Source organism: Bufo gargarizans, chromosome 6 (genome assembly GCF_014858855.1).
Source record: "Bufo gargarizans isolate SCDJY-AF-19 chromosome 6, ASM1485885v1, whole genome shotgun sequence".
Classification (NCBI taxonomy): domain Eukaryota; kingdom Metazoa; phylum Chordata; class Amphibia; order Anura; family Bufonidae; genus Bufo; species Bufo gargarizans.
Genome location: NC_058085.1, coordinates 309,441,182 through 309,469,059, shown reverse-complemented (window position 1 = coordinate 309,469,059; position 27,878 = coordinate 309,441,182). Strand labels below are relative to the sequence as shown.

Sequence of the window (27,878 nt, the reverse complement as noted above, 5' to 3'; positions counted from 1 at the left end):
GATCTGGGGAGTTTCCAGGCCATGGACCCAAAATGTCAACGTTTTGGTCCCCGAGCCACTTAGTTATCACTTTTGCCTTATGGCACGGTGCTCCATCGTGCTGGAAAATGCATTGTTCTTCACCAAACTGTTGTTGGATTGTTGGAAGAAGTTGCTGTTGGAGGGTGTTTTGGTACCATTCTTTATTCATGTCTGTGTTTTTGGGCAAAATTGTGAGTGAGCTCACTCCCTTGGATGAGAATCAACCCCACACATGAATGATCTCAAGATGCTTTACTGTTGGCATGACACAGGACTGATGGTAGCGCTCACCTTTTCTTCTCCGGACAAGCCTTTTTCCTGATGCCCCAAACAAACGGAAAGAGGCTTCATCGGAGAATATGACTTTGCCCCAGTCCTCAGCAGTCCATTTACCATATTTTCTGCAGAAGATCAATCTGTCCCTGATATTTTTTTGGGAGAGAAGTGGCTTCTTTGCTGCCCTTCTTGACACCAGGCCATCTTCCAAAAGTCTTCGCCTCACTGTGCGTGCAGATGCGCTCACACCTGCCTGCTGCCATTCCTGAGCAAGCTCTGCACTGGTGGCACTCCGATCCCGCAGCTGAATCCTCTTTAGGAGACGATCCTGGCGCTTGCTGGACTTTCTTGGACGCCCTGAAGCCTTCTTAACAAAAATTGAACCTCTTTCCTTGAAGTTCTTGACGATCCTATAAATTGTTGATTGAGGTGCAATCTTAGTAGCCACAATATCCTTGCCTGTGAAGCCATTTTTATGCAACGCAATGATGGCTGCACGCGTTTCTTTGCAGGTCACCATGGTTAACAATGGAAGAACAATGATTTCAAGCATCACCCTCCTTTTAACAGGTCAAGTCTGCCATTTTAACCCAATCAGCCTGACATAATGATCTCCAGCCTTGTGCTCGTCAACATTCTCACCTGAGTTAACAAGACGATTACTGAAATGATCTCAGCAGGTCCTTTAATGACAGCAATGAAATGCAGTGGAAAGTTTTTTTGGGGATTAAGTTTATTTTCATGGCAAAGAAGGACTATGCAATTCATCTGATCACTCTTCATAACATTCTGGAGTATATGCCAATTGCTATTATAAAAACTTAAGCAGCAACTTTTCCAATTTCCAATATTTATGTAATTCTCAAAACTTTTGGCCACGACTCTACAAACCCCTGTTGTGCCTGGGTGACAGGGGCCTAAATCTCTCACAATCCTCTGTTGTATTGCTGGGTGACATGATCCACCTTTTGCTGTGAATGAACCCCTACTGTGCCTGGGTGACAGGGGCCTAAATCTCTCAAAATCCTCTGTTCAATTGTTGCGTGACATGAACCCCCTTTTGCAGTGAATGAACCCCTGCTGTGCCTGGGTGACAGGGGGCCTAAATCTCTCAGAATCCTCTGTTCTATTGCTGGGTGACATAAACCCCTTTTTGCCGTGAATGAACCCATGCTCTGCATTGCTGACAGGGAACTAAATTTAGTGAAAACATCTGTTACTGATCGGAAGATGTGCGACTACAAGCGCACGCTGATGATAGCATTCCCACCTGACAGCGGGGGCACAGTGGAAGCGCAAGGCGAAGGCAGAGGAGGAAGAATAGGTCGCCAACGCAGCTGGGGCACCACCAGCACCTGAGAAGGCAGGGTTAGCATGGCCAAAATGTGGAAAAGCTTTGTCATACTTGGAGGTGCTGACCTGCCCTGCAGCCAGTGTATAGTGTGAACGTGTGTTTAGCACGGCAGAGAGCATTATCACAGGCCACAGCCAATGTGGACAAGCTTACATTTATTAAAATGAACCAGGCATGGATCCCACAGGACTTGTCCGTACCTTGTGCAGAATAGACATTTATACCAGCCTCAACCATCCATTCTTGTACTCGAGTGCACTTATTCTTTGTTTTATTTTGTTATATGTCCCAATATTTTGGGGGATACCCAATTAAAATAAAAATAACACAAATCAGTGTTGGCTACCTATTCCTCCTTCACCGCCGCTTCCACCTACACCGCCATGTCAACCTACACCGCAACATCCAGCCATCCACCGCCTCCTCAACCTCCTACTCCTAGATCCAGATTGTCATTTTTTATTTTTCAGTATTTTATGTTATTTTAAGTCATTTCCCTATCCACATTTGTTTGCAGAACAGGTGTCATGGTCTTAAGCACATTTTGATGCCTTTTGCAGCCCTCTAGCCCTTTCCAGGACTATTTTAGAGTAATTTTAGTGCCCAAAGTTTGGGTCCCTATTGACTTCAATGGGGTTCGGGTTCGGGGTCAAGTTCAGAATTATTTTTTCAAGTTCGGCCGAACCTTCCGAACCCGAACATCCAGGTGTCCGCTCAACTCTACTTATCAATTTTGTACCTCCTCTCTCTTTTCTTCCTAGAGCCCTATTGTACAAGATATCCCCTAATAACCGCTTTATGCAATTCCCATAGTGTGGTCCAATCCATCCCTTCAGTAGTATTTTCAAGGAAAAATAACTTTATTTGTTCTGCAATGTATTTAGCATCTGCATCCAATGTAAGCAGTGAATTATTTAATCTCCAATTATAAAATTTCTGTGGGCCTTTGGACAGTTTTAGGTGTACAAAAAGTGGAGCATGATCTGAAAATATAAACGTATCATATACAGCCGATTGAATTATATTCAGATTCTTTTGGTGGATTTAAATATGATCCACCCGAGAGTATTGATTGTATACTGCAGAGAAAACACGAATAGTCTCTATCCGCAGGATTGAAATACCTCCAAGCATCTATAAGTTGCCTGTTTTGAAATAGCTTTCTAACTTTTCTAATCGTGTTATAGGAAATTGACGATTTGCCTCTAGTGGTATCTACATTTGGCTCTAGTGGAACATTGAAGTCTCCTACCATTATGATATTGCCTTCAGCAAATTTGTCCACCTTATTGAATATATGCCTTAAGAAATCTAACTGTTTATTGTTGGGGGTGTAGACATTGATTATAGTTATTAAGGATTCACCTATCCATCCCTTAACCATAATATAACGTCCCTCCAAATCTATAAGCAAATCCTTAACCTTGAATCCTATTGACTTATGTATTACTATTGATACTCCCTTTCTTCTCCTAAGTGGGGTATTGGCATTAAACCATTGAAGATATGTAGCAGATTTTATTATTGAAGTATAATCCTTCCTGAAGTGTGTTTCTTGAAATAGTGCTATTTCAATTTTATTTTGTTTTAAGTATTGTAATACTTGTGTTCTCTTTTTAGGTATATTTAACTCATTTACATTATAAGTAGCTATTCTAATATCCTGCATTATATAAAATCAACGTGGCTTTAGTGTCAATACATGACGATTAGCTAAACTTAGAAAAAGAACTGAGTGTAACTTACGAAACAGAGAGCTGTACGTCTCACCTAAAGAGCTCCAGTACAGCAGGAACTAGTGATAAAGAAGCTGCTGGCAACTAGCAGACTTAAAGGCCCGTAGGATGCCAGGGTTATAAATAGCTAGGATAGAGGGGTGTCTCTCTATCAGTGACTTGGGGTGTAAAATCACCCAGATTTTACAACATATAATAGAACAGTATCAGTGAGTTATTTAGTTACAAAACACATCATTTTGTACCCCGACGCCACTTAAGGCAGCATCAATATGTTGAATGTTATATAAACAACATGATATATTAATACAAACAATAATAGTAAAACATTTGGTGTCAGATTAAATAAGTCTCAGACTTAAAAAAGGGTTTATGTTGGCGTTTGCAGTTGCCACGAAGTCTGCTTGGGTAGATCTGGAAAAGTATGATCTGCATCATCAGGAAGGGTCCAATCTTTTATTACAACATCTGGTATCTCTAGTTTTCGTAGGATAGGAGGCACATCTTCAGTTGTGAGTATGGTATATGTTCTTCCTTGAAGTGAGAAAAGAAAACCAAATGGAAATAACCAACGGTACTTTATGTTTTTAATTCTGAGTTCTCTTGTTATTGGTTGGAAAAGGCTTCTCGCATTAAGTGTTAACCGTGATATGTCCTGAAATAACGAGATCTCACTGCCCTCCCACTCTATTTTCTTTGCTATCCTTGCCTTTCGTAATATATCTTCTTTTGTTTTGAAACTTTGTAAGCAGCAAAGGATATCTCTAGGTTTATCAGTTTGAACAGATTTGGGCCGATAAACACTGTGTGCCCTTTCTACGTATAGATCACTGGATTCATCCTGTTGCAATAACTCGTTGAAGAGTTGAGTGAGTGTGGCATGAATATCTTTGTCCTGCACAGACTCTGGAACGCCTTTGATTCTAATATTGTTTCGCCTCGACCTATTCTCTAGGTCATCCATGTGCATTTTCATGTGGAAGATTTCTCTTTTCTGGTCCAAAATAATTTTTTCAGCTTGCTCTGAATGAATAGTAAGGAGGTTTGTTGACTCTTCTATTGTCTCAATTCTTGAAACCATTTGTCTCAAATCTGATTTTATTTCTGATAATTCTTATTTAATGGTGAGCGAAAAGTCCTTAAAAATATCCTTTATACATTCAGTAGTGGGTAATGCCTTGATATATTTTTTCACATTAGCAAGATCACTCGGGCTTGACTCTTCATCAGTATCAGTGCCACTATACATGGCTTCAACTTGCTTAAAGGATGTTGTATGAGCACCTGTAAGCTTTTTAGGGGTTTTGAGACCCCCTACAGGCTGTTCATTTGTTTGCTTGGTTTTACCCATGTTGTGGTAAAATGGGCGCCGGGTACAGAATGACAGCTTCAAATTTACATTAGGAGCTTATTCAGTAGAGTTTGGCTGAGTACATAATTTGATGATAAGGTGATGGTTTTCAATATGCAAACACAATATATTTATATTACTCTTTCTGGTAGAGAATATCTTATTTGCTCATTCTTTTATTTGAGCAGTAGTCGTGGGGTATATACTCAGGAACCCCCTTTGGTGGTGAGAGGCGGTTACAGTTAGGTAGATATGTTAACTATATAGTTCAGTTATTTGCCGCAGCTGTGGTTTAGTAAGTCTACAGTTGACGGTAGGCTTCTTTGCTGGCTGAATATAAGTGTTTTGATACACCTGCTATTGTCAGGTATAAGAGCGCAATATGGACAGTATATAGACCTTGTTTGCAAGGTCAGTAAGGTATTAGCAAGCAGTTCAGCTTAGTTTTAAAAGGTATGTCATAAATCTGCTATAAAGCAGAAATTAGCTCGTGCTGGCTATCTGTGCTATGCAGGTCGTATTTAAATAACAAAGAAAATGCGATTTTACTTCTATGTCTCCTCCTTCTTTTTCTTTAATAGCTTTTTATTTTATTGCTTTAATCACTATGAAACTGATGTGTCCTACCGTTCTGCAGGTCACCATGAGCTATCCAACTCTGCTTTCAAGTGAATCGGAGGTCTGATATCAGGCTGGTCTGTGTCCGAACTATTTGTATATGCCCATCTGTGCTTACCGGAGGATACAGCCGCCCGCTTTAACGGCACTTGCCACAGGTCCCGATCGATGTCCTTTCTAGATAGCGGCAGCAATAGTCCTCTGATGAAAGGTTCGTGCCTGGTGTAGAGATAAAAAGAAAGGAAGAGAGACAAGTTTCTCCGCGACAAAAATGATTATGAGAGTAATAGAGTCTTCGATTGGAACAAGAACCGGGGCCGCCCTCGCCGCAATCCACGGCGTGCCCGCAGCGACTTCTGGACGACCGACTGCTCCCCCTTTAGGAAAAGAACCAGAAGGGGCCGAGGACGGCGTAAGAGGAAGGAATACCAAGGTCCACAAGTCCATGAGGAGACGGCGACAAGTCACTTGGAAACAGTAGAAGTATACCAACCACCCCCGTCCACACAGGACTCTCCCAGCATTATCATCAATCTGACTGCTCATGTGTTGCCCCCGAGCTGTATCTCACTCCTCCATCGAGGATTGGGATACAGCTTAGTGGAACAATTTAATCTTGTCGATTTTGAGGTGGATTTATACAAGGCGATACGCAAATTGTTTTTGAGAAAAATTTTTGCAGAAAGTAACCCCACCTGCCCCCAATTGTTACCTGGTGAGATCCCAGCCCAGATGACATGCACTGATTTTCACCTCCAGCACCGCTTTGACACTGAGGAGATTTTATGTATCCAGTTTCTGGCGGATCTTGACAGTGACAGTGCCCATGTTTTGGAGCCTTCAGCATCCTTTTCAGGTGGCATCAGGTCCACCTTTCTTCCCCCTATGTCGGCGGGCTCGGCCATTGACCTCTTTCATAAAAGAGTACTTAGGGACATATGTGCACTGATCTACCCGGTTGCACCACCTAACATTACTCGAGAGGAGAAGGCAGCGTTACGTTGGCTCACTGGCCTTGACGATGTCATAATCAAGCCCGCCGACAAGGGGGGAAACGTGGTCCTGATGACCAAGGCCTTTTACTTGGAGGAAGCTTCCAGGCAGTTGGGAGACACTGATGTATATGAGAAGCTGGGTGACAACCCTGTCCCGTCGATACTAATCAGGGTGCGGTCACTTCTTTCCAAATATGTAGACATACAGTTTCTCCCTAGGAGCATCCTGGACAAACTAATCCCCAAGTTCCCCAAGAACCCAGCCTGGTACTTTGTGCCCAAGGTGCACAAATCGCTATCCCATCCACCGGGACGACCCATCATCTCCGGTATGGGGTCAGCGACTGAACCATTCTCAATGTATGTAGATTGGCTACTTAGGCCCCTATCTAAAGGAGACCGGGGACTTCCTTGAGGTTGAGTGGCGGGAGGAATTCCACCTTGTGTCCTTAGACGTGGAGAGTCTGTATACCAGGATTCCACATGATGCAGGGCTGAAAGCCGTAGCATCAGTTCTCAGTAGCTCCAATAAAGGCACTGTCTTTTCACAGTTTATACAGGAGTCCCTAGACTTGATATTGACCAATAACGTTTTTCAGTTTGGTGGTCAGTGGTACCGCCAGATACTAGGTATAGCGATGGGCACACCTGTGTCATGCACCTGCGCTAACCTGTATCTGGCGGTATTCAAGGAGTCATATGTCTTTTCCATGCAGAACCCCTTCCTTAGGTATGTCCATCTCTATCTGCGGTATGTGGACGATGTGTTCCTGGTCTGGTCGGGCAGCGAAGGTCTGTGTAGGCAATTTGTGCAATACATGAATGAAACAAACAAAATGAACATGAAGTTCACCCTCAACTTTGGTGGCAATAGTCTATATTTTCTGGAGGTGAAGGTCACCGTGGTTGATGGTACCCTGCAAACCACAGGTTTTCGCAAGCCCACCGCAACCAATTCGCTACTCCACCAGACCAGTTTCCATCCCCCTACCGTTAAGGAGGTCATTCCCTTCGGACAGTTCATACGCCTTCGCAGGATCAACAGTACCGATGAAAACTATTTTAGGCAGGCCCACCAACTCAAAGATAGGCTACTCGAAAGGGGTTATCCTAGAAGGGATGTGATCGATGCGTTACATCGAGCAGCTCTTTGTCCCCGGCATAGTCTCCTTAGTGATCAGGTTCAGAATGACAACCAAGACAGGTTCACTTTCATCTTTAAATTCAATCCAGCTGCAGACATTGTGAAACTAGCAGTGCTTAATAACTGGGACCTTTTGAAAGGTGATTCAGCTTTGGGGGAGCTGGTTTCTCGGCGACCCTTGGTCACCTTTAAAAAATGTCACACCTTAAAAGACAGGTTAGTTCATAGTGTGCTAAGGCAGACTAAACAGCCGAACTGGCTCCAAAGTAGGAGACCTCAGGGCAATTTTAAATGTGGGACGTGCTCTTTTTGTTCCCATAACTCGCAGGGGAAGTTTCTGTCTTTAGGGGGCATTACACATAGGGTCAATGACTTCATTACGTGTCGCACCTCTCATGTGGTCTATGTCGTATCATGTACCTGCAACAGGTTTTACATTGGCAAAACCATCAGGCCCCTGTTTGAGCGAATACGGGAGCACCTTAGTTCAATAAGGACGGGGCGAGGCTCGCCCTGCCTGATTGACCATGTCCGTTCGACCCACAAGGGTGATCCATCCAGCCTCTCTTTTGCTGGGATTGAGGCGGTGGGACCCATCCCACGGGGTGGGAACTGCCACCGCCTTTTGTTGCAGCGGGAGGCTCGATGGATCATCAGAATGGGTGCCATGGGACCCCATGGCCTGAACGATAAAAATGACATGGCTGTCTTTCTTTAAGGCCCCTTCGCTCTCCCGTTTTAGGATACCCAGGGATTTTGCCAGTTCTCACTGTTCATGCCATAACACTCTTATCTGTTGCCCTTAGTGACTGCTTTCCACTTTCTTCCATGTGCTTTATTTCCCGAATGCACCAGGGCATTAAGGGAACTTCTCTCCCTGTGCCCCCACCCCTTGATGGGGGTATTGCCTTTAGCTGCATGTAATGTAAGAGAAACAGCACTATCAACTTCATTGTATCTTCCTTTGTTTTCTAGCATTTCTCTGTACGTTTTTGTAACTTGTCTCCTCCATTAATTGATAAAGTGTTGCTTCATGTTTGCTGTAGTGATCTGCATTGTGTATGTAATGTAGCTATGTTCCCTTTCTGTATCTTTCACAGCGCGCACCTGGGGAGCGTCTATGGTCGTCATGGTGATGACCCATAGTCGCCCTTAAATGCACGTCCGTGTGCCTGCACGTCAGTAGCGGTCCGAGGAAGCGCGATTCAGCGCGAAACATCCGTCACCGCCTATCCACACCTGGGCCGTCCCGCTCACCAGCCTGTGCAGCTGATGCTACCCTGATAGTCATCAATAAAGATCCTTAGAAAATTCGACCCTGGTGAGTGCCGCGTATCTTTTATCTACCTTCCACGCCTGGTGTAGAGATAGTTCGCCTGTCAGACTGTCAGTTACGGCAGCGCTGAGATCCTCTGTGTGTCGGCTTGACTACTGCACCTCCGCCAGTAAATTTAGATCGGGGCTTCAGCTGGTCTTACAGGCCGCGACTTCCGGTGGTTCTGGATCCGTTCAATATTGGTATCTTTAGAGTCTGCACAGTCTCAGGTTCAGAATCCACCAGTCTCATAGAGTTTCTTCAGGAAATAACAGTATTTTCCCAATCTTTGAGCCAGTTTGTGCAGAGCTGCACAGAAAGACGTCTTCTCAGCTCTGCAGCTAGCTCCGCCCCCCGCGCAATGGCACATTCTAAACATATCAAGTAAAATAACTGAAATAAAGTGGCCTAAATGGGAGGAAATGCTCAAAACCCCCTAACACTGTGGTGTGTTTATAACCAGGGGAGCAATTCCTCCACATGTGATCCGTTGCTAACGGCAATCCCCAGCAAAAATGCATACAATGGAGGATGTCGGCAGCGGATCACATGCACCACAATGGCATCCTACACAAGATGGGATAATGTGTGGATGCAAATATAAAAATACATAAATCACTGCGAAAGGTGCACCACAATGATATGCAACTGACAACACTGGCTAATCCCTCAAGCTGATGTTAAGAACTGAGACTTCAGCTAATGTATTCCAGTCATGATCACATGCGGAGGAATTTCTCTCCCGGTTATAAACACGCCACAGTGGTTGGGGTTGTTGAGCATTTCCTCCCATTTAGGCCACTTTATTTCAGTTATTTTACTTGATATGTTTAGAATGTGCCTGTGGCGGAACCCGCCTCGCCACTGGGCATTGGAGAGGACTGGCTACCCGCCTCCTACCTACTGACTATGGCCCCTGGTGATTTGGTACGTTTGAATGCAATATTTGGGCATGTGCTATTTTATATTGCTGCTACTGGCCCTTTAATGGCCATCCGTGGACATGTCTGACTTTTAGGAGCAATGCCCCATTAAGACTGTGTAGCAGATTGCATTCAGGCTGTCTTAAATACTATGTATGTTATTATGTGTTCTGTTACATTGTATCTGTGTATGCCAGGGTTCAAGTTAGTCCATTACGTTTGATAATTGTATTTTGTGGATTGCGTCTGAGACAATGCTATTGTGTTGGTTAATTACATCTCAGACAATGCTCATTGTGTTTTGTTTATTGCGTTACAGATAGAGGGAAGGGGATTTTGTGTACAATTGCTGGGAAGGTTTAAATACTGTAGATACATATGATGTTTGCAGAGCCTGTGGGTGGTACCTTGTTGGAAGATGTGTATAAATCAATGCTTGTGTTAAAATAAAGGGAGTTCCTGTTTTAAACCTCAAGGTGAAGTGTCGTCTCATTCTTGGGGGAGGATTTATTGCATGCTGTCCCAGTTTGACTGCTAGGAGTGAAAACCTATTTGTATGGTTCCTATTCAACTGCCTACAGCATTCATATGCTTGAAGAGGACTTATATGCTGCTTCGGTTCGGTGATGGTGGTGTCTGCCAGAGTGCTTGGAGACCTCAGGAAACGCTAGGAGCATCCAGCAACGGAGGTACTCAGTCGGGGTGCCAGGTGATCCGTTACATTGGTGGCAAGCAGTGGGATGGCGTCCTGGTGTGAGAGGAACAACACCCTGGAGACACAGGAATTATTATGGAGCGGCATAGAACCAGCGAGTCCCTGGACGACGCTCGAGGTAGAAAAGGAATGTAACCGGAGGTTACAGAACCTCTTGGCACCACTGGTCAAGCCAATAGGAGAGGCAACCAGGTTGGACTGCAGAGAGAGCGCCCGACAAGAGATGTGGGAAGAAACCCTAGAAGGTGTCCAGCGTTGGCGAGGTGAGCGTCTTCCCAGCAAGGAGCAGCGGTTACAAGCCAGAGTGGCCCTACGGATACCTATGCTGGGAGAACAGGCCCAGGAGGAATTGGTGAGGCAACTTAATTCACTGGCATGGAGGGAACTGGGTCTCGATGATGCATACCAAGCGCTACGTTGGTACGCGGTTCAGCGGGTTCCCGGAATGGCCAAATTTGACAAACCCGAGGGCAAGGATTATAATGGCCCTGGCTTATTATGGGGGGCCTTTGCAGAACCGGAATTTGGGAGTGCGGCAGAGTCACGGCTTTGGGACATTTTTGACTACAGAGAGGCCGTGCTGGATCTCCCTATGACCGAAGACCTAAGGCCAGACCTCATTGAACTGGCTGTCCAGGAATGGGAACTGGAGCAGGATTACCAGCACCTGGTCAGCTCCAGTCAATCACCCTATACCCTGCAAGAACCACCAGAGCAGTGGGAGATCAAACAGAATTATGTGGACTTTTATGATCAAGTGACACCACCTGTCTCTAACCTGATGGGGCTTATGGACTGTACACCATTGGGAGCGTTGAGTTTCGTTCCCCCTCCCCAACAACTAAGTCCGTCATCAGGAGACCTGCATTCGGTACCTCCTACTCCCCAACCAGCCCCAGAAATGAGGGACCTTATCGACTGGTCCTGGGAAGACCCACAGATGGCAGGTGGAGATGGGACCGAGATCTCTCTACCGGCCCTACAGAGATACTGGGCAGTCCGGCCCAGATCTCCAACTCCAGCAGCAGTACCAGGAGGAGGAGGTAAGCAACCCCTCCCCTCCACAGCCAACTTCAAACCAGGTACTGGGGTCAGTAGAGGAGTCGTTAGCCCCCTCTGGCCCCCTCCCAGCAGAAGAGCTGGCATCTGGGCAGAGCGCCGCTGGCCTCTGCCCTACTTGTCCCCTTACTACCCAGCAGGACTGTACTCCAGTCCCTCCAGCAGAAGAGCTGGCATCAGGGCAGAGAGCCGCTAGCCTCTGCTCCACCGACCCCCTTGTTACAGGGCTGGCTTGTACCCCCCTCGCCCCAGCAGAATTGCTGGCATCAGTGCAGAACACCGCTGGCCGCTGCTCCCCAAGTAGCCCCAGCGGTTTGCCTAGCACACCAAGGGGAGACAGTAAGCCCCACAACAGTGCAGATGGGACCGTAGTCTCTGTACCTGCACCACTGGAGATATGGACAGTCTGTCCTGGTCCACAACAACAGGACAATGTATTGGAAGGAGAGGCAGTCTGTTTTCCCCTACAACAAGGGAGGGTGTCGCAGAGAGAGGAGCCTGTTACCCCTTCCCCCCAGCAACAGCTTTGTTCAACCAGGGGAGAGGGCACCCTGGTTACCTTCCCCCCAAGTCATGGATCTACAACTGGGCACAAGTGGCAGGGGGCCATAGGGACAACTACACCCTTGGAGAAAGGCCGGCTGACTATCAGAGCCCCAGACCGACGGGAGGTCTGGAGTCTGGATAGTCTCAATGGGAAAGGGGAGAAATGTGGCGGAACCCGCCTCGCCACTGGGCATTGGAGAGGACTGGCTACCCGCCTCCTACCTACTGACTATGGCCCCTGGTGATTTGGTACGTTTGAATGCAATATTTGGGCATGTGCTATTTTATATTGCTGCTACTGGCCCTTTAATGGCCATCCGTGGACATGTCTGACTTTTAGGAGCAATGCCCCATTAAGACTGTGTAGCAGATTGCATTCAGGCTGTCTTAAATACTATGTATGTTATTATGTGTTCTGTTACATTGTATCTGTGTATGCCAGGGTTCAAGTTAGTCCATTACGTTTGATAATTGTATTTTGTGGATTGCGTCTGAGACAATGCTATTGTGTTGGTTAATTACATCTCAGACAATGCTCATTGTGTTTTGTTTATTGCGTTACAGATAGAGGGAAGGGGATTTTGTGTACAAATGCTGGGAAGGTTTAAATACTGTAGATACATATGATTGGCTGTTTTGCAGAGCCTGTGGGTGGTACCTTGTTGGAAGATATGTATAAATCAATGCTTGTGTTAAAATAAAGGGGGTTCCTGTTTTAAACCTCAAGGTGAAGTGTCGTCTCATTCTTGGGGGAGGATTTATTGCATGCTGTCCCAGTTTGACTGCTAGGAGTGAAAACCTATTTGTATGGTTCCTATTCAACTGCCTACAGCATGCATATGCTTGAAGAGGACTTATATGCTGCTTCGGTTCGGTGATGGTGGTGTCTGCCAGAGTGCTTGGAGACCTCAGGAAACGCTAGGAGCATCCAGCAACGGAGGTACTCAGTCGGGGTGCCAGGTGATCCGTTACAGTGCCATTGCGTACTGCTGGTAGCATTCTGTTGCACCTGGTAGCCTGTGTCACATGGCTTGTTATAGGTGGGGCCTACAGCCTTTTCATCTCTCCCACTGCCTGAGTGATCTTACTATGGAGGTATGTGGGAGCTTGGCTGTAAGTTGTATCTTACCACCTCTCACACCATGTTCACACTCATGTAGTTTAGTGGTAGGAACGCATTCCACGCTGAGATACCTTGACGGTGGTGCAAAAGGGCTCCGATGTGTTCCTGTCTTCTTCCGGGCGCTGTGCTGTGTCCTGTGTATAGCCTCACCAACTTACCTCTCTGGCCTCCAATGCTGCAATCTGGGTTTCAGCCATGGTCTTCCCGTGGCAGATGTGCTGCTGGGTTGCGCCCCTCCCCCTTACGTGATCTCTAGGAAACGCTACATGGTGATGCGAGCGCGTTTGTAGTGACAGAGCGCTCACTGTGTTCCTCCCTTCCTCACATACACGCTAGAGGAGAATTTGTGATATTGATGTTAGGTGGTGTGGGTTATTTGGCTGGTTGACTTAGACCTCATGCACACGACCGTTGTGTGCATCCGTGTCCGTTGTTCCGTTTTCCGTGATTTTCTGCGGACCTATTGACTTTCAATGGGTCCGTTGAAAACTCGGAAAATGCACCGTTTGTCATCCGCGTCCGTGATCCGTGTTTCCTGTCCTATTTTTTTGACGGACAACGGTTTGCGAACCTATTCAAGTCAATGGGTCCGTGAAAAAACACGGAGGCACACAAGATTCTCATCTGCGTCCGTGATCCGTGTCCGTAGACTACTTTTGCACAGACGGATCCGCAGATCCGTCTGCATAACAGGTTTTCAGATCCGTTTGACGTTGACACAATATGGTGCAATTGCAAACGGATCCATCCCCCATTGACTTTCAATGTAAAGTCTGGAGTCCCTATCGGAGTTTTCTGCAATCCGATGGTATATTTTAACTTGAAGCGTCCCCATCACCATGGGAACGCCTCTATGTTAGAATATACCATCGGATTTGAGTTAGATCGTGAAAACTCAGATCCGACAGTATATTCTAACACAGAGGCGTTCCCATGGTGATGGGGACGCTTCAAGTTAGAATATACTAAGAACTGTGTACATAACTGCCTCCTGCTGCCTGGCAGCACCCGATTTCTTACAGGGGGCTGTGATCCACACAATTAACCCCTCAGGTGCCGCACTTGCACCATTCGTGATCTCCAGTCATTATTTTCTTGAAAATCGGCAATCGGAAAATTCGCAATAAATGAAAAACCATTCCCCAAATGTTGATTGGAGTACGGGGGAACTTATCAAGTTTTGGATTTTTATCCTCTCTGACCCTGAGAGAGGGAGTATATCTAGGACAGACTGAAAATAGGGCACATCGTCCATCCGTTTCTCCTGTAGGGCCTGACTTATTTTTCATTAAACATCTGGTCTCCGAGGCCTATTGGTAACCTATGTGGTGATGTGATGATGTGGGTGCCTTTGTCTCTGCTTGTGATGTATGTGCTAGGGCAAAGGTACCCAGGAGACCTCCAGCAGATTTTCTTTGTTCCTTGCCCATTCCACAGAGACCCTGGACTCACATCTTGATGGATTTTACTAAGGAACTCCCACCCTCCTGGGCTAAGTCGGTCATTTGGGTTGTAATATATATAAAAACTAGGTGCATCTTATGATAATTATATATTGTAGGAATCACTCTCTTACAAAGGGGTTGGCAATGACAGATTTCCACAGACAGCGGGGGTTAAAGTCCAAATCATGTTTTATTTGGTCACTTCAGCATCACATACACATCTAAATTGTCGCATCACTTGGTTAGGTAAAGCTACAGCACCGCAAACATCAAAAGAAAACCTGCCCATCTAGGCTCTAACAAATATAGTAGAAACCTATAATGTTGTTAGAGAACAAACAACAAGAAAATGCCCAAAATATTCCCAAAATATAATTTATTTAATTATAATCAACATATCGTGATTTATAAAATATTAGAAATGACAAAAAAATGAAGAACCAGCAGGAAACCGGATACCGCAATCCACTGGCCAATGCCGCTGCTACCCACCAAAAGATGGAAAACATGTCAAGTATGCCAATGGTATATATCAGGGTGATTCACAATATAGTAGGCCTAATGATGCTACTGTTGTAAAGTAAAAAGCATATGGTCATCACCCCGTACATAACCACTAGGCAGAGCTGACTCGAAGGGCAGTTAAAGAAAAATAATCAAACAGACGCTAGAATCTAGCAGCAGAGGGAGAGGTTGAACCCTCAGAAAATAATAAAGCACAAGACCTTACAATAAAGGATATGGAGGAGCCGAGCTATCAACTACAGATAGACATCAAAAGCATACCACAAGACATGATGGAGGGTGAAAAGCAGCAGGCACAGGACAGGATAGGAACCTCGACGCGAGTTTCGCCTCAGCTTCGTCGGGATATAAGTGAAAGTGTGACCGTATTCCCCTATTTATATCTCCGGTAAAGATTAAACACATGTGGTCTAAATAAACAATCACAACAGCTGATGCCTAATATCGAGCGCTCCATACCTGATGATGCACACCGAGCCCACAGTGATGACGCCGCACTCATCAGGAGGAGGGATGGAACGCACGTTATGCGTTCCAGCCCGCCTCTCAAGGAGACGTAGCGGCGTCCCCACGTGACCCTGCGCACAGCGCATCATAGCAGAGCGCTACAGCAGATGATCAGGTAAACAAGATGCCAGAATATCCGGTTTCCACCTGGATCCAGTTACATAAAGGAGTCCCATATAGTCAGGCAAACATATACCTGCTTCTACATCTGTGGTTTATGACAGTCAACTTGAGAACCTCTATGTAATGTCCGGCAAGCAGTGGTCACCACTAAACGGCTCCTCTCTTGCTGGAGAGCTCTGTCTCTGGCTTTGGTCTTTCCAGTTTCTCTTATGGTCCCTTTTAAATCTTCTCTTTCCAGCTCAGCAGTGTTACTAGCCAAAGGTAATCTAAAAAATCTAACTTAATTCTCTAAAAATCTAAATTAACCCAAAGCAGAGAACTTTGCTAGTGATTCCGGACCTTAGATAGAGACAAACCATCTAGTTCTGCAGCTCCTCCTTGGTGAATGGCCCTCAGGTCGTGGAATGCAGAGCGATGAGTTGATGCAGAGTTATTATACCAAATCCAGTGCATGTAGACTATATCAACCCAAGCTCTGTCACTTTCCTGATCAGTACATCAATAGGTTACCTAGAGAACTAGGCAGTTAAATCACAGGTCACGCATTACACTTACATATATATAGAGGAGGACTGGTCAAAGACCCTACAGGGAAACTTCCCGGTAGGCTGATGCCCAGGGGGACACCCAAGCCCTCCTCATGGCCGCCAGTCATGGTAAGTAATGATCTGACGTTTCCCTCCTGACTCCTGATTTCAAATGTATTGCCATCCTAAGGCAACTGGAGTAGGAGGACAGAACATGACAGCTGGAGCTGGCCACTATAGAGGGGAAGTTTTTGGGAAGGTGTTTTGTGCTGCTGGGGTATTATACCTTAATACGTTATTGCTGCCACTTGTGTTGGCTCTCTTCTGTCAATTCGGACCAGACTACAAAATGGGGCTACTTTTAGTTTTTTCCAGAGCCACTTTGAGTTTCCAATTCACCCCTGCATATATACACGTGCATGCTTACACATTACACACCCATACATATTTCACCCACAGTGCACACAGATTAACACACATACATACACATTGCACACAAGGTACACACATTACACATACTTCGCCTCCAGAGCTGTCACATCCCAGCACTCCACCTCCTTTTCTATCTCTCCCAACACAGCTTCTGTCTGATTCAAATTACGACAGTTGGAAAGAATCCCTGGCTGTTGTAACTTCCTGCAGTGCAAACAGAAGAGGGCATGGGAAGGCAGGACTTCCAGAAACGCACATCTTGCACCCCGTCCACATCTCAACCTGACTGTGCCCCAGATGTTCGACCCTTGGATGTGGGTCACTGAGTTAAGTCAGGTACAGTCAAACCCACTCAAAATGTCTATATCAAAACTTGTGTTTGTCAACTCCAGTTACTCCTATAGACACGGGTGCACCTAGCCTTTCTGCTGCCCCCCTCTTGTCCCTACCTGGTGCTGCCTGACGCGATTGCCTCACCAGGCCTCATTAGTGGTGCACCCCTGCCTATAGATCATAACTGGAGCGTATTCCATGCAGCAATTATATGGTTATACGTGATGTACTAATAATAATATCACATATGTAAAACCAAGGAGTTTCTGAAAACAATTATCCGTAAGGCTGCTTTCGCATCTGCCCTAGCTATTTCTGTTCTTCTGCTCAGTTATAGGAGCAGAAGAAAGAAAATAATTGAAGTACTGGATTCAGTACATAACTGACATGAACGGAACCTAACAGATCAAATTGACTATAATAGGATCCGTTCGGTTTCCTTTCTGTTTTCTGTTCGGGTGAGGTGAACTTTTTTATAGAGGAGAAAAAAGTCCTGCTTTCAGGACTTTTCTCTCTGCTATTTTTGATCAAATCTGTGACAGAAGCCTTGAACAGAGCTTGTGATGCAGATGTGAAAGCAGCCTTAGGGATACTTGAGGGCTAGTGTTGAGATTCACTGGTCTAAATAGTATATTATATATAAAACAGGGAGGTAAAATAATCCACGGCACTCACCGGCCTTCATTTAATCCATTAATTGTGAAACCAAAAGTGCACAGTGCATAAGGAAGAAAATCGCATATAGCAGATGACCACCGGCCTCTCCAGACTCTGCCTCAACGAAGTTTATTATATTTGCTTTTTACGTTATACATGTCTTGCATGCAAATATTTTAAAGGAGTTTCTGAGCCTCCTATATTGATCACCTATCCTCATGATAGGTCATGAAGATGTGATCGGTGGGGGTCTGACTCCTGGCACCCCTGCCGATAAACGGTAGAAAGCACGCTGCTCTGGTGAGCTCTGTGGCCTCTTTGCAGCATACCAAGCACATTGCTGTTCCTTGTACAGTGGCTGTGATTGGTATTGCAGCTCAGACTCATTCACTCCTAGGCCATGTTACCAATGAACATGACGTCACTGGCCTAAGAAGAGGCCGAGAATCTCACTGGGAGTCGGACCACAACGGATCAGATTTTGATGACATATCCTGAGGATGGGCCATCAATATAAAAGAACCAGAAATCCCCTTTAAACTGTGAAGTACTGTGCAAAATCGCAGCACTATACATTTATAGCTAGAGTAACAATGCTGTCATATCACAGCACCGTGTGTTTATAGATAGCATGGAATATTACAGTGGAAAATGATTTATTTCCACAAATCAATATTTGTATTTTTAAATGCTTTAGATTATATATATTTAAAATATTAGTGCAATATTGTCAGAGTGCTCTCATTATATACAGTTGCAAGAAAAAATATGTGAACCCTTTGGAATGATATGGATTTCTGCACAAATTTGTCATAAAATGTGATCTGATCTTTATCTAAGTCACAACAATAGACAATCACAGTCTGCTTAAACTAATAACAGACAAATAATAGTTACCATGTTTTTATTGAACACACCATGTAAATATTCACAGTGCAGGTGGAAAAAGTATGTGAACCCCTAAACTAATGACATCGCCAAGAGCTAATTGGAGTGAGGTGTCAGCCAACTGGAGTCCAATCAATGAGATGAGATTGGAGGTGTTGGTTACAGCTGCCCTGCCCTATAAAAAACACACACCAGTTCTGGGTTTGCTTTTCACAAGAAGCATTACCTGATGTGAATGATGCACAAAAGAGCTCTCAGAAGACCTACGATTAAGAATTGTTGACTTGCATAAATCTGGAAAGGGTTATAAAAGTATCTCCAAAAGCCTTGTCTATATATGGAGAAAGTTCAGCACTGCTGCTACTCTCCCTAGGAGTGTCCGTCCTGTAGAGATGACTGCAAGAGCACAGCGCAGACTGCACAATGAGGTGAAGAAGAATCCTAGAGACTTACAAAAGTCTCTGGCATATGCTAACATCCCTGTTAGAGAATGTACGATACATAAAACACTAAACAAGAATTGATTTCATGGGAGGATACCACAGAGGAAGCCACTGCTGTGCAAAAAAACCCATTGCTGCACGTTTACAGTTTGCACAAGAGCACCTGGATGTTCCAAAGCAGTACTGGCAAAATATTCTGTAGACAGATGAAACCAAAGTTGATTTGTTTGGAAGAAACACACAACACTATGTGTGGAGAAAAAGAGGCACAGCACACCAACATCAAAACCTCATCCCAACTGTGAAGTATGGTGGTGGGGGCATCATGGTTTGGGGCTGCTTTGCTGCATCAGGGCCTGGACAGATTTCTATCATCGAAGGAAAAATGAATTCCCAAGTTTATCAAGACATTTTGCAGGAGAACTTAAGGCCATCTCTCCACCAGCTGAAGCTCAACAGAAGATGGGTATTGCAACAGGACAACGACCCAAAGCATAGAAGTAAATCAACAACAGAATGGCTTAAACAGAAGAAAATACGCCTTCTGGAGTGGCCCAGTCAGAGTCCTGACCTCAACCCGATTTAGATGATGTGGCATGACCTCAAGAAAGCGATTCACACCAGACATCCCAAGAATATTACTAAAACTGAAACAGTTCTGTAAAGAGGAATGGTCAAGAATTACTCCTGATCGTTGTGCACGTCTGATCTGCAACTACAGGAAACGTTTGGCTGCAGTTAAGGAGGTTCAAACAGTTATTAAATCCAAGGGTTCACATACTTTTTCCACCTGCACTATGAATGTTTACATGGTGTGTTCAATAAAAACATGGTAACATTTAATTCTTTGTGTGTTATTAGTTTAAGCAGACTGTGATTGTCTATTGTTGTGTCTTAGAAGATCAGGTCACATTTTATGACCAATTTGTGCAGAAATCCATATCATTCCAAAGGGGTCACATACTTTTTCTTGCAACTGTATTAAAGCTTAGCTATGTTCTAAAACTTTACAAATTTAATACAATCCTAAACTAAATTTGAGCATGTCAATACATTTTTATTTATTTGCATAAAGTACATTCCTTTGGAAAACAATGAAGGTAATACATCATATCACGATGAGTTGTGTGCAAATTAAGTATATACCTTTTTTTATAGTTTACCTACCATTTGGTGGTTTGGTTAGAGGCAGAGTTTATTAACAAAATGATTGTTATAGAGTACCTATACTGTAGCTACCAGAAAATCACCCCTTGAAGAGATATTTTAGATATAGTTCAGCCTGAAGAGTCTAGCAACCTACATTTCTCTGTACATGCTGTGTGCCCTGACTAATCAGATTCCCTTTTCTATTCCCCACCCCTTCATGACGACACTGCAGTTGCATCCCCCTCCTCTCCCCACCTGATGTCTAGAATTTAATTGTTCACAGTACTGTAGAAAGGAAAAAGGGTACATTTTAAAACACAAGATCTGTCTTCTGTGTCGCTTCTTTTTCAGATGGCCAGCTTCAGCTCACAGAGTTCACTCACATATTCCGCATTGTGAGGGTCAGATTCTAAGGCTTTTTCATAGCAATCGATTGCATCGTTCATTTCCCCATTCATCTTATGGACAAAGCCAAGCAAAGCGAAACCCTCAGCATCAAGAATATCGTTCTGAATCTTCTTTTCAGCGATTCTTTTTAGAGACTTTTCACCTAAATCTCTCTGTATTGTGCATACAATAATCTGTACACACTTTTTATAGTAGTTGATGGCTTCAGATTCAGAACTCATGTATTCCTTGAAGCGTCCATAATTGTAATAGATCTGCTGCTTCTCCTCATCAGTAAGAGTGGTAAATGCCATAACGGTTTTAAACGTGTCCTCGGCTTTTTTAATTTTAGTGGCTGCAAAATACATTTTTGCTAAATCTACATACGCATAAACAAAAGTTTTCTTGTATTCCACCGCCTTCTCAAGATGAAACAGAGTATTTTGCAGGAGGTCATTTAATTTTTCAGTCTCCGTTTGGCTCATATACCTGTTCCTGTTTCCAAACCTCCATTTATCATTGAAATACTTTTGCCTATAACAGAGTCCAATTTGGTGATGCAGAAATGCAGAAGTTGGGATGAGATCTACTGCAGTTTGTAGGACACACAAGGCATCATCTGCCATTCTAGCTCTCCTGTAAAACTTTGCTACATAACGGAGTAAATATGGAGAACTTGGAGCTTGATTTATGGCTTTTTCGATATAGATTTTTCCCTCATCTGTCCTGTTTAGATCTTGAAGCTTCAAGGCAAGAAGTGACTTCACCACGGCATCATTTGGATTCTTCTCCACTGCACGTTCCAGTAGCTCCAGTGATTTGCATTCTGAAGCAGGACATTTTCTGCCATCAAAACTTTCCAGTCTATAGACCACTACTGCAAATCCACTGTTCCACTCAGGGTCTTCTGGCTCCAGCTCCAAAGCCTTTAGAAAACATTGTTTTGCTTCTTCATAATATCGCCCACCAAAGTGTAACAATGACCAGGCTTTTTCACCATACATTTCAGCTACGTCTGTGGTATCTTTCAGTTCCTTATATATCTTCTCTACCTTATCTATATATTTTTGAGAATCTTCATACTGGTTTAAGTAGTAGAACACCCACGCGTAATTTCCGTATGTCACCAAATACTTTTGATCAGTCCCAGTCGGGTTGTTCTCTTTAATCATTTCTTCTGCTTGCTCTAAATGGGCAATAGCTTGTGTGTTGTCCCCTTTCAGATGCATCACATAGGCCAGTAGATTGTACACCATGTATTTGTTCTTGGTGACGAGGAATGTCAATTGATCATACAATCTGTCTGCTAATTCATCAGGGTCTGTGTCCTCTAAAAGAAGTTTCCAAGTGAAGTGGCATTTAAGTTGTAGTAAACGCAGCTTCAAAGTCCCCTTTTCTGATCCACTGGGATAAAGAATATGAGAGGTGATTAGTATTAGTAACTGATTCAAAAAGTGATAACATAAAATGCACAATATATGACATATGCGGTAGGGTACATGAAATGCACCACCAGATACAGTATGTAACTAGAATGTTATATGCATTATATGCCCTCAGTATGTAATGTAATGTATGTAATGAAACTTTGGTTTCTGTGTATCCAAACTGAAAGGTTAATTATGTAGCAAATATGCCGTGAACTTGATGCAAAATTCATGTGTTATTTGCAGATTTTTACACAGTATAAAGGACTATTCTGGTTTGCATTAACAGACATTTAAAAAATATATGATTAAATTTGCTATCATTTTGTAATGTATTTCTTCTACCTTTATTGTCCCTATCTTCAGTTCTTAGCTGTGCTCAGATGACTATGTCCATGCACCTCTTTATTTCCTGTGATGTTTGTTTATGTCCAGGGGCGTACCCATCACTTAAGCAGTTGTAGTGGCTGCCACGGGGCCCGCAGTGGCTGGGGGGCCTGAGCCATAATGGATGTCTGTCATCTATAAGAGCCGGGCCTCATTCCCCAGCCTGTGCTTCAGGGAGTGAAAGCGCTCATTAGTACAAGAGGCCCAGGAAGCAATGAATATGGCATTATTCACCATACCCTGGTCCTCTTCTCTGGGCACCGGCGCAGCATTTGGTCTGGATAGCGTACAGCTTCAGAACATAGTGTGGGTAGGGGTGCACTATCACCTGAGGCTGTGCGACATAAGGTCACAGTGCAGCACTGGCCCAGGTGCCTGCCGGAGGAGAGGTGAGTGTTTTTTTTGTCTGTTCTGAGGTCTGCATTTAGGGTAAAAAGTGTAAATTAGGGTTTATAGGGGTGACAGGCGTCTGATCTAGTGTTTGTATAAATTTTGTAACTAATCTGAGCTCTGTATAAATTCGGGTGCTGTTTTCGGGTCCATATACTGTAAATTTGGGGGCTGATCTGGGGTCTGTATAAACTTGGGAGCTGAACTGGGATATGTATAAATTTGGGGTTTGATTTTGGGGTCTGCACACATTTGGGGGCTGATCTGAGGTTTGTATAAATTTTGGGTCTGATTTTAGGTATTTATCAATTTGGTTTCTGATCTGAGGTTTGTATAAATTTGGGGTTTGATTTGGGGTCTGTATATATTTGGGAGCTGATCTGGGGTCTGTATAAATTTAGGGTTTGATTTGGGGTCTGTATATATTTGGAAGCTGATCTGGGGTCTGTATAAATTTGGGGTCTGAACTGGGATATATATAAACTTAGCTTTTCATTTGGGGTCTGCACACATTTGGGGGCTGATCTGGGGTTTGTATACATTTGGGGGCTGTTGTTAGGGACACTGCTGATGCTGTTGGTGCCTCATGTTTTTTTTTGGGATACAACAATAGGAAGTGCTACATACAGAAAGGAAATAAACCAGAGTGATTTGTCTATATGATGAAAACAGGGTCAGGGTCCAAATGGGAACAAAATAGATTGGGAAGATGTGCAAACAACTACAACTCTTGAAAACCATAGTAATCCCAGAAAACTCATTTAAGCTGCATATTTACAATGAATTTTACAATATACATTGAAAGGGTGAAATCCACTATGCCACTCTGCACCCTTTCCGCAAACTTTTTCCGCTAAATATGTTTTGAAAACCCCATCCACTGCAATTTCTCAAAGACAGCAGAAAACCCCGCCAGATACTGTGGGGTAAATTTATCAAGACTGGAGTTTCATATGGCAGTCTTGATCTTCTGTACGCTAGAGTGAGATGTGCCTAATTTATTAAAGAAGTTTTCAGGAAGTAGAATATCGATGACCCATCCTTAGAGCTGAACATTTTAGCAATTCGCACATCTAGGGTTACTAACCTTTTTTTCCTAACATGCTCAAAATGGGCAAGTCTTAGCTGAAGGTGAGAGAAAGGGAAGCAAACCTAAAATGTGCTAATTTGCATCAAGAACCTGGCACAATTCTGGCACAAAAATATGTCTGAAAGTAAACCAACCAATGTTGATATAGAGTCAGTGAAAAAGATCTATCCCTGCCCCACATTTCTCATCCATCCTGAGCTCCTGTGATACATTAGTGATGAGTGGCAGGGGCAATATTCAAATTTGCGATATTTCACAAATATTTTGTAGAATATTCATCATATCTTCGCGAATTCGCGAATTTGAGATTATATTCTTGATTGCAAAAATCTGCAATGTAATATTTGCGTAATGCACCCAAAATACAGGCATGGGTCACTTATGCTATATTTTTAAGCTGGTATAAGTTTCCTGAGACTGGAGAAAATGGTTGGCACCATATATTTGGGCCTGCGAATTTTCGGCAATTAACGATGCGCATATTTTTTCGCAATGCGTGCAACTTGTGACATCACAGCCCTATGTCTGTAGCATGTATGTATGGTCAGCTACACTATAGATCAATCTAACCTACACTGACTATCTCCTCCTAACTATCTGAATTATATATATAAGTTAACTGTCTAATGTAATACACAGAGCACAGAGCACAGCAATCACACTGCTGTCTCTTTCATAACTGCAATAAACTTTAGAAAATAGCTGCTGGGGAGGTTCTTATATAGTAAGGGGTAGGCAACATTCCTATTGGTTGCTAGGGATGTTTGCTGTGACAAAGCCTTCTTATTGGCCCACAAGCTAGAACAAGGGAGGGATGATCACCTGATGTGTACTGTGTTAAAAAACAAACAAAAAAAACAACGAATATTCGATTTTACAAATATATAGCGCTATATTCTAAATATTCGCAAATTCTCGAAGTGCCGATATTCGTGATAAAAATTTGCTTTTCAAATATTCGCTCTCAACACTATGATACATCTGGTGCAGGTCTAGAGAGCAGGGCTGCCAAACTTCTCTTAGCATTTTTCTGGACAACTGGAACAAAAATAACGGACAGCCCAAAAAGTTTCTGGACATACACCCCTCCCCTTTTTAGAGACCATGCCCCCATTCCAAAATTTTAACAAGTGCTGACCCCTAGCACATGTCAAGGCACCTCTCACTTTTACTTAATTACAAATGGTCCATAAGACCAGCAAACGCCTTTTAATTCCATGTGCTACTCTGCCCAAATTCCCTGAGGACGCCAGATTAGCTGGTGAATCATGTCGGGTGGGGCAGTGTTTGAGTTATCTTTTAAAACAGCAGGTGCACATGGTTCTATAACGGATTAATAGCACCAAGAAAATGATATATGACATAGGGACAGTAGATGAGTAAGTCTTCATGACCGCGCTGTGAAGATTCGCTATATTCCCGAGCTATTTATTTATATTGTGAAGGCAACAGTGTTCCCTGGTGTATAAAGACAAAAAGAAACTGTGACACAGCTGATATTTTTAAACTTTTATTATTTAGTCAGTAGCTATTTCTAATATGGACTCAATAAATGTTATGTTTTATAAATAGAAAGTAGCACATGGAATTAAAAGGCGTTTGCTGGTCTCATGCCAGATCTTAAAAAAACGGAAAGCCACAGCGCAAGTGTGAAACAGGCCTAAGACAAATTTCCTAAATATTTGCGCAAAATGGTGCATCTTAGAGTCTACCCCTTCCATCGAAGTTCTGCCCACTTTCTACAAAGACCCACCTCCATCCCAAGCATATTGGGAAAAAAAGTGTAGAAACCCTAGATGTGCCGAATTGTGCCATTAGTAATGCTGGGCCATTATAGCCACAACTTGACAAGATATAGCACACAGTCCTTTAATTATGACAACCTAGAGGTTAATCAACAAAACATTTAGGAAAAAGTTAAAGTTTTTACCTCATTTCGTCACGTTTCCTGTTCCCAAGGTCTCTGTGAATTGAAGAGGAAGCTTTCTTAATATAACCCAGTTATCCTTTCACTGTGCTTTTTTAGTCTGGACAATCCTCCTCTGAAAGTCTAAAAGTCACACTCCACTATCACTACAAGGAGGAAAGACGGCAGAAATGATACTGCTGATTGCCAGGAATAGAAACAGATGACAGTTATTAGATAAGGTATGGAAACCAAAACCAGTTGCAGTATGTTAGTAAAGAGCCAACGGTGAGGGTATTCATTCCGGACATGTCTTCATCCCTTGTCTTGAAATGTCTTATTACTAGAGATGAGTGAATTTCTTGAAAATCATGTTAGGTCCCATTCTGACAAACTCTGTCAAAAGGTTCGATTTGGGTCTGAATCAAATTCTACCTGAATTGAAAATGCTCCAAGTAGCCAGAAAATTGTTATGTAACACTTTGAGGTCAATTAGGACTGATGACTTTTTTCTTTCTTGTCAATCTCGTCAGTTTTTTTTTTTTTTTATTTCTCGCCCCAACCTGTTTAAAAACATTAAATTAAAAATGTTCAAAAAATGTTCTCTTACTGAGGGCAAAAAAATACACAGACACAAAAAAGGATCTCTCAAAATATATCAGAGTGATCCCAATCATAGCGCTGCCCCAAATTGTCTGTAGTCACTGACAAGTATAAATGACAGGCCAAGACCAAAGTGCAATGTGCAAACAAAAGCCTGAGATCAATGGGAATACTACTAAATCTATATGTGGGTCCCCAGAAAAATAGGTAGTACCAAGATTAGAAGCCAAAGGCCAACATAATCAGGCATTCAAATAATGAATAAGTACAAGAAAATAACACCTATGTTAAAAATTAAATAAATAATGCTATCCATAAATGGTGATGTGATATAATATAAACCAAAATATGCAAAGTCTAAGTGCTAATACAAAATGTGTAAAAGCTGGAAAAAATACAATAGGAGATATGACCTGTAATTTAAAGAAATCGCCCCTGACGAAGCTAGACTGGCGAAACCCGGGTCGGATGGATCTGTGATGAAAAAAGATTTGTTTTTATGACTGAGATTTTAAGACCTTTTGTAAGTAGAATAACCTGCTGATTGCGATATTACCTGGTGGAACTTCACTATTTGTACTAATACTTCCCTCTAGGGTGCAGGTGTACGTGAGTGCACCTAGCCTCTGGTAACCGATTGTTTGGCTACAAGGTGGAAAGAAAGGTCTGGGATTGAAACTTTGCACTCAGAAGTCAGCGCGATCAACATTTTCTGGACATTTTAACTGTAAAGTGGTTTATACTCACGTCGGTTGGTGGATCTGCAGCGCCGATAAGTACACCAAAAAATTGGAGACTGTTTTCTTTTTATGTAAATAAATAGCCCAGAAGCTCTGTAGTGCTTTTGGCTGAGTGTTTAGCTGATGTTAATTGCAAAGGGGGAATATTAGTCACCAATAATTATGCAAATATCAATAATTAATATTCATAAATAGAAGGAGCCGTCTATTCTACTTTGCCTTACGCTAATCACTAAGCTAGCTGCATGCGCTTTACTAAACTAACTATCGCTAATAACCACACATTACACAGATAGTTACAAATAAAACACAGTATTTATTAATACCAACAATACACTACGCACGCAATACACTAACAAAAACAGCACTAAACTACACTACACGGTTCCCAAATTCCACCCTCAAACTAACTATACACTTACACAAATATTAGCAGCCCACCCCACCTGGTCCTATTCCTGTCCCTAAGGGAACAACAAGGGTTAACGGTGGCGCTGAAGGGGCGAATGCAGGCCACGGACACAGACAGATAGGGGAAGGGTTGGGATGCAGCAATGCAAGGGTTAATACCCTGCAAGTGATAGGGGTACAGAGAGGGGGTGAGTATGGGCAGGTTGTGGGTAGGTAGTGGGTAGGGTACAAATAGTGGGGGTGATCAGGGATAATATGGGTAGGTATCGTTGGAGGGAGTGGCAAGGGTTAATCAGGGGAGTAGGGGTTTATCGTTGGTGGGATAGTAGTAT

At 43.4% G+C, this 27,878-nt stretch overlaps 1 protein-coding gene, 1 long non-coding RNA gene and 1 pseudogene across 2 annotated transcripts in view; 1 reads left to right on the top strand and 2 right to left on the bottom strand.

Moving 5' to 3' along the window:
* The window catches only part of LOC122941054, a 94,799-nt pseudogene that overhangs the window by 40,086 nt on the left and 26,835 nt on the right, over nucleotides 1-27,878 (bottom strand).
* Nucleotides 14,890-27,878, top strand: part of LOC122941055 — a 74,750-nt gene continuing 61,761 nt past the window's right edge. The window contains exon 1 of the long non-coding RNA XR_006390411.1: nucleotides 14,890-17,071. This is a non-coding gene — a long non-coding RNA (uncharacterized LOC122941055). The remainder of the gene's footprint in view (nucleotides 17,072-27,878) is intronic.
* Nucleotides 20,031-25,941, bottom strand: LOC122941053 (interferon-induced protein with tetratricopeptide repeats 5-like). The gene is made up of 2 exons (XM_044298043.1): nucleotides 25,817-25,941; nucleotides 20,031-21,996 (listed from the first exon to the last, which is right to left on the bottom strand). The coding sequence occupies exons 1-2, from the start codon at nucleotides 25,819-25,821 to the stop codon at nucleotides 20,553-20,555; spliced, it is 1,449 nt and encodes a 482-aa protein (XP_044153978.1). The 5' UTR covers nucleotides 25,822-25,941; the 3' UTR covers nucleotides 20,031-20,552.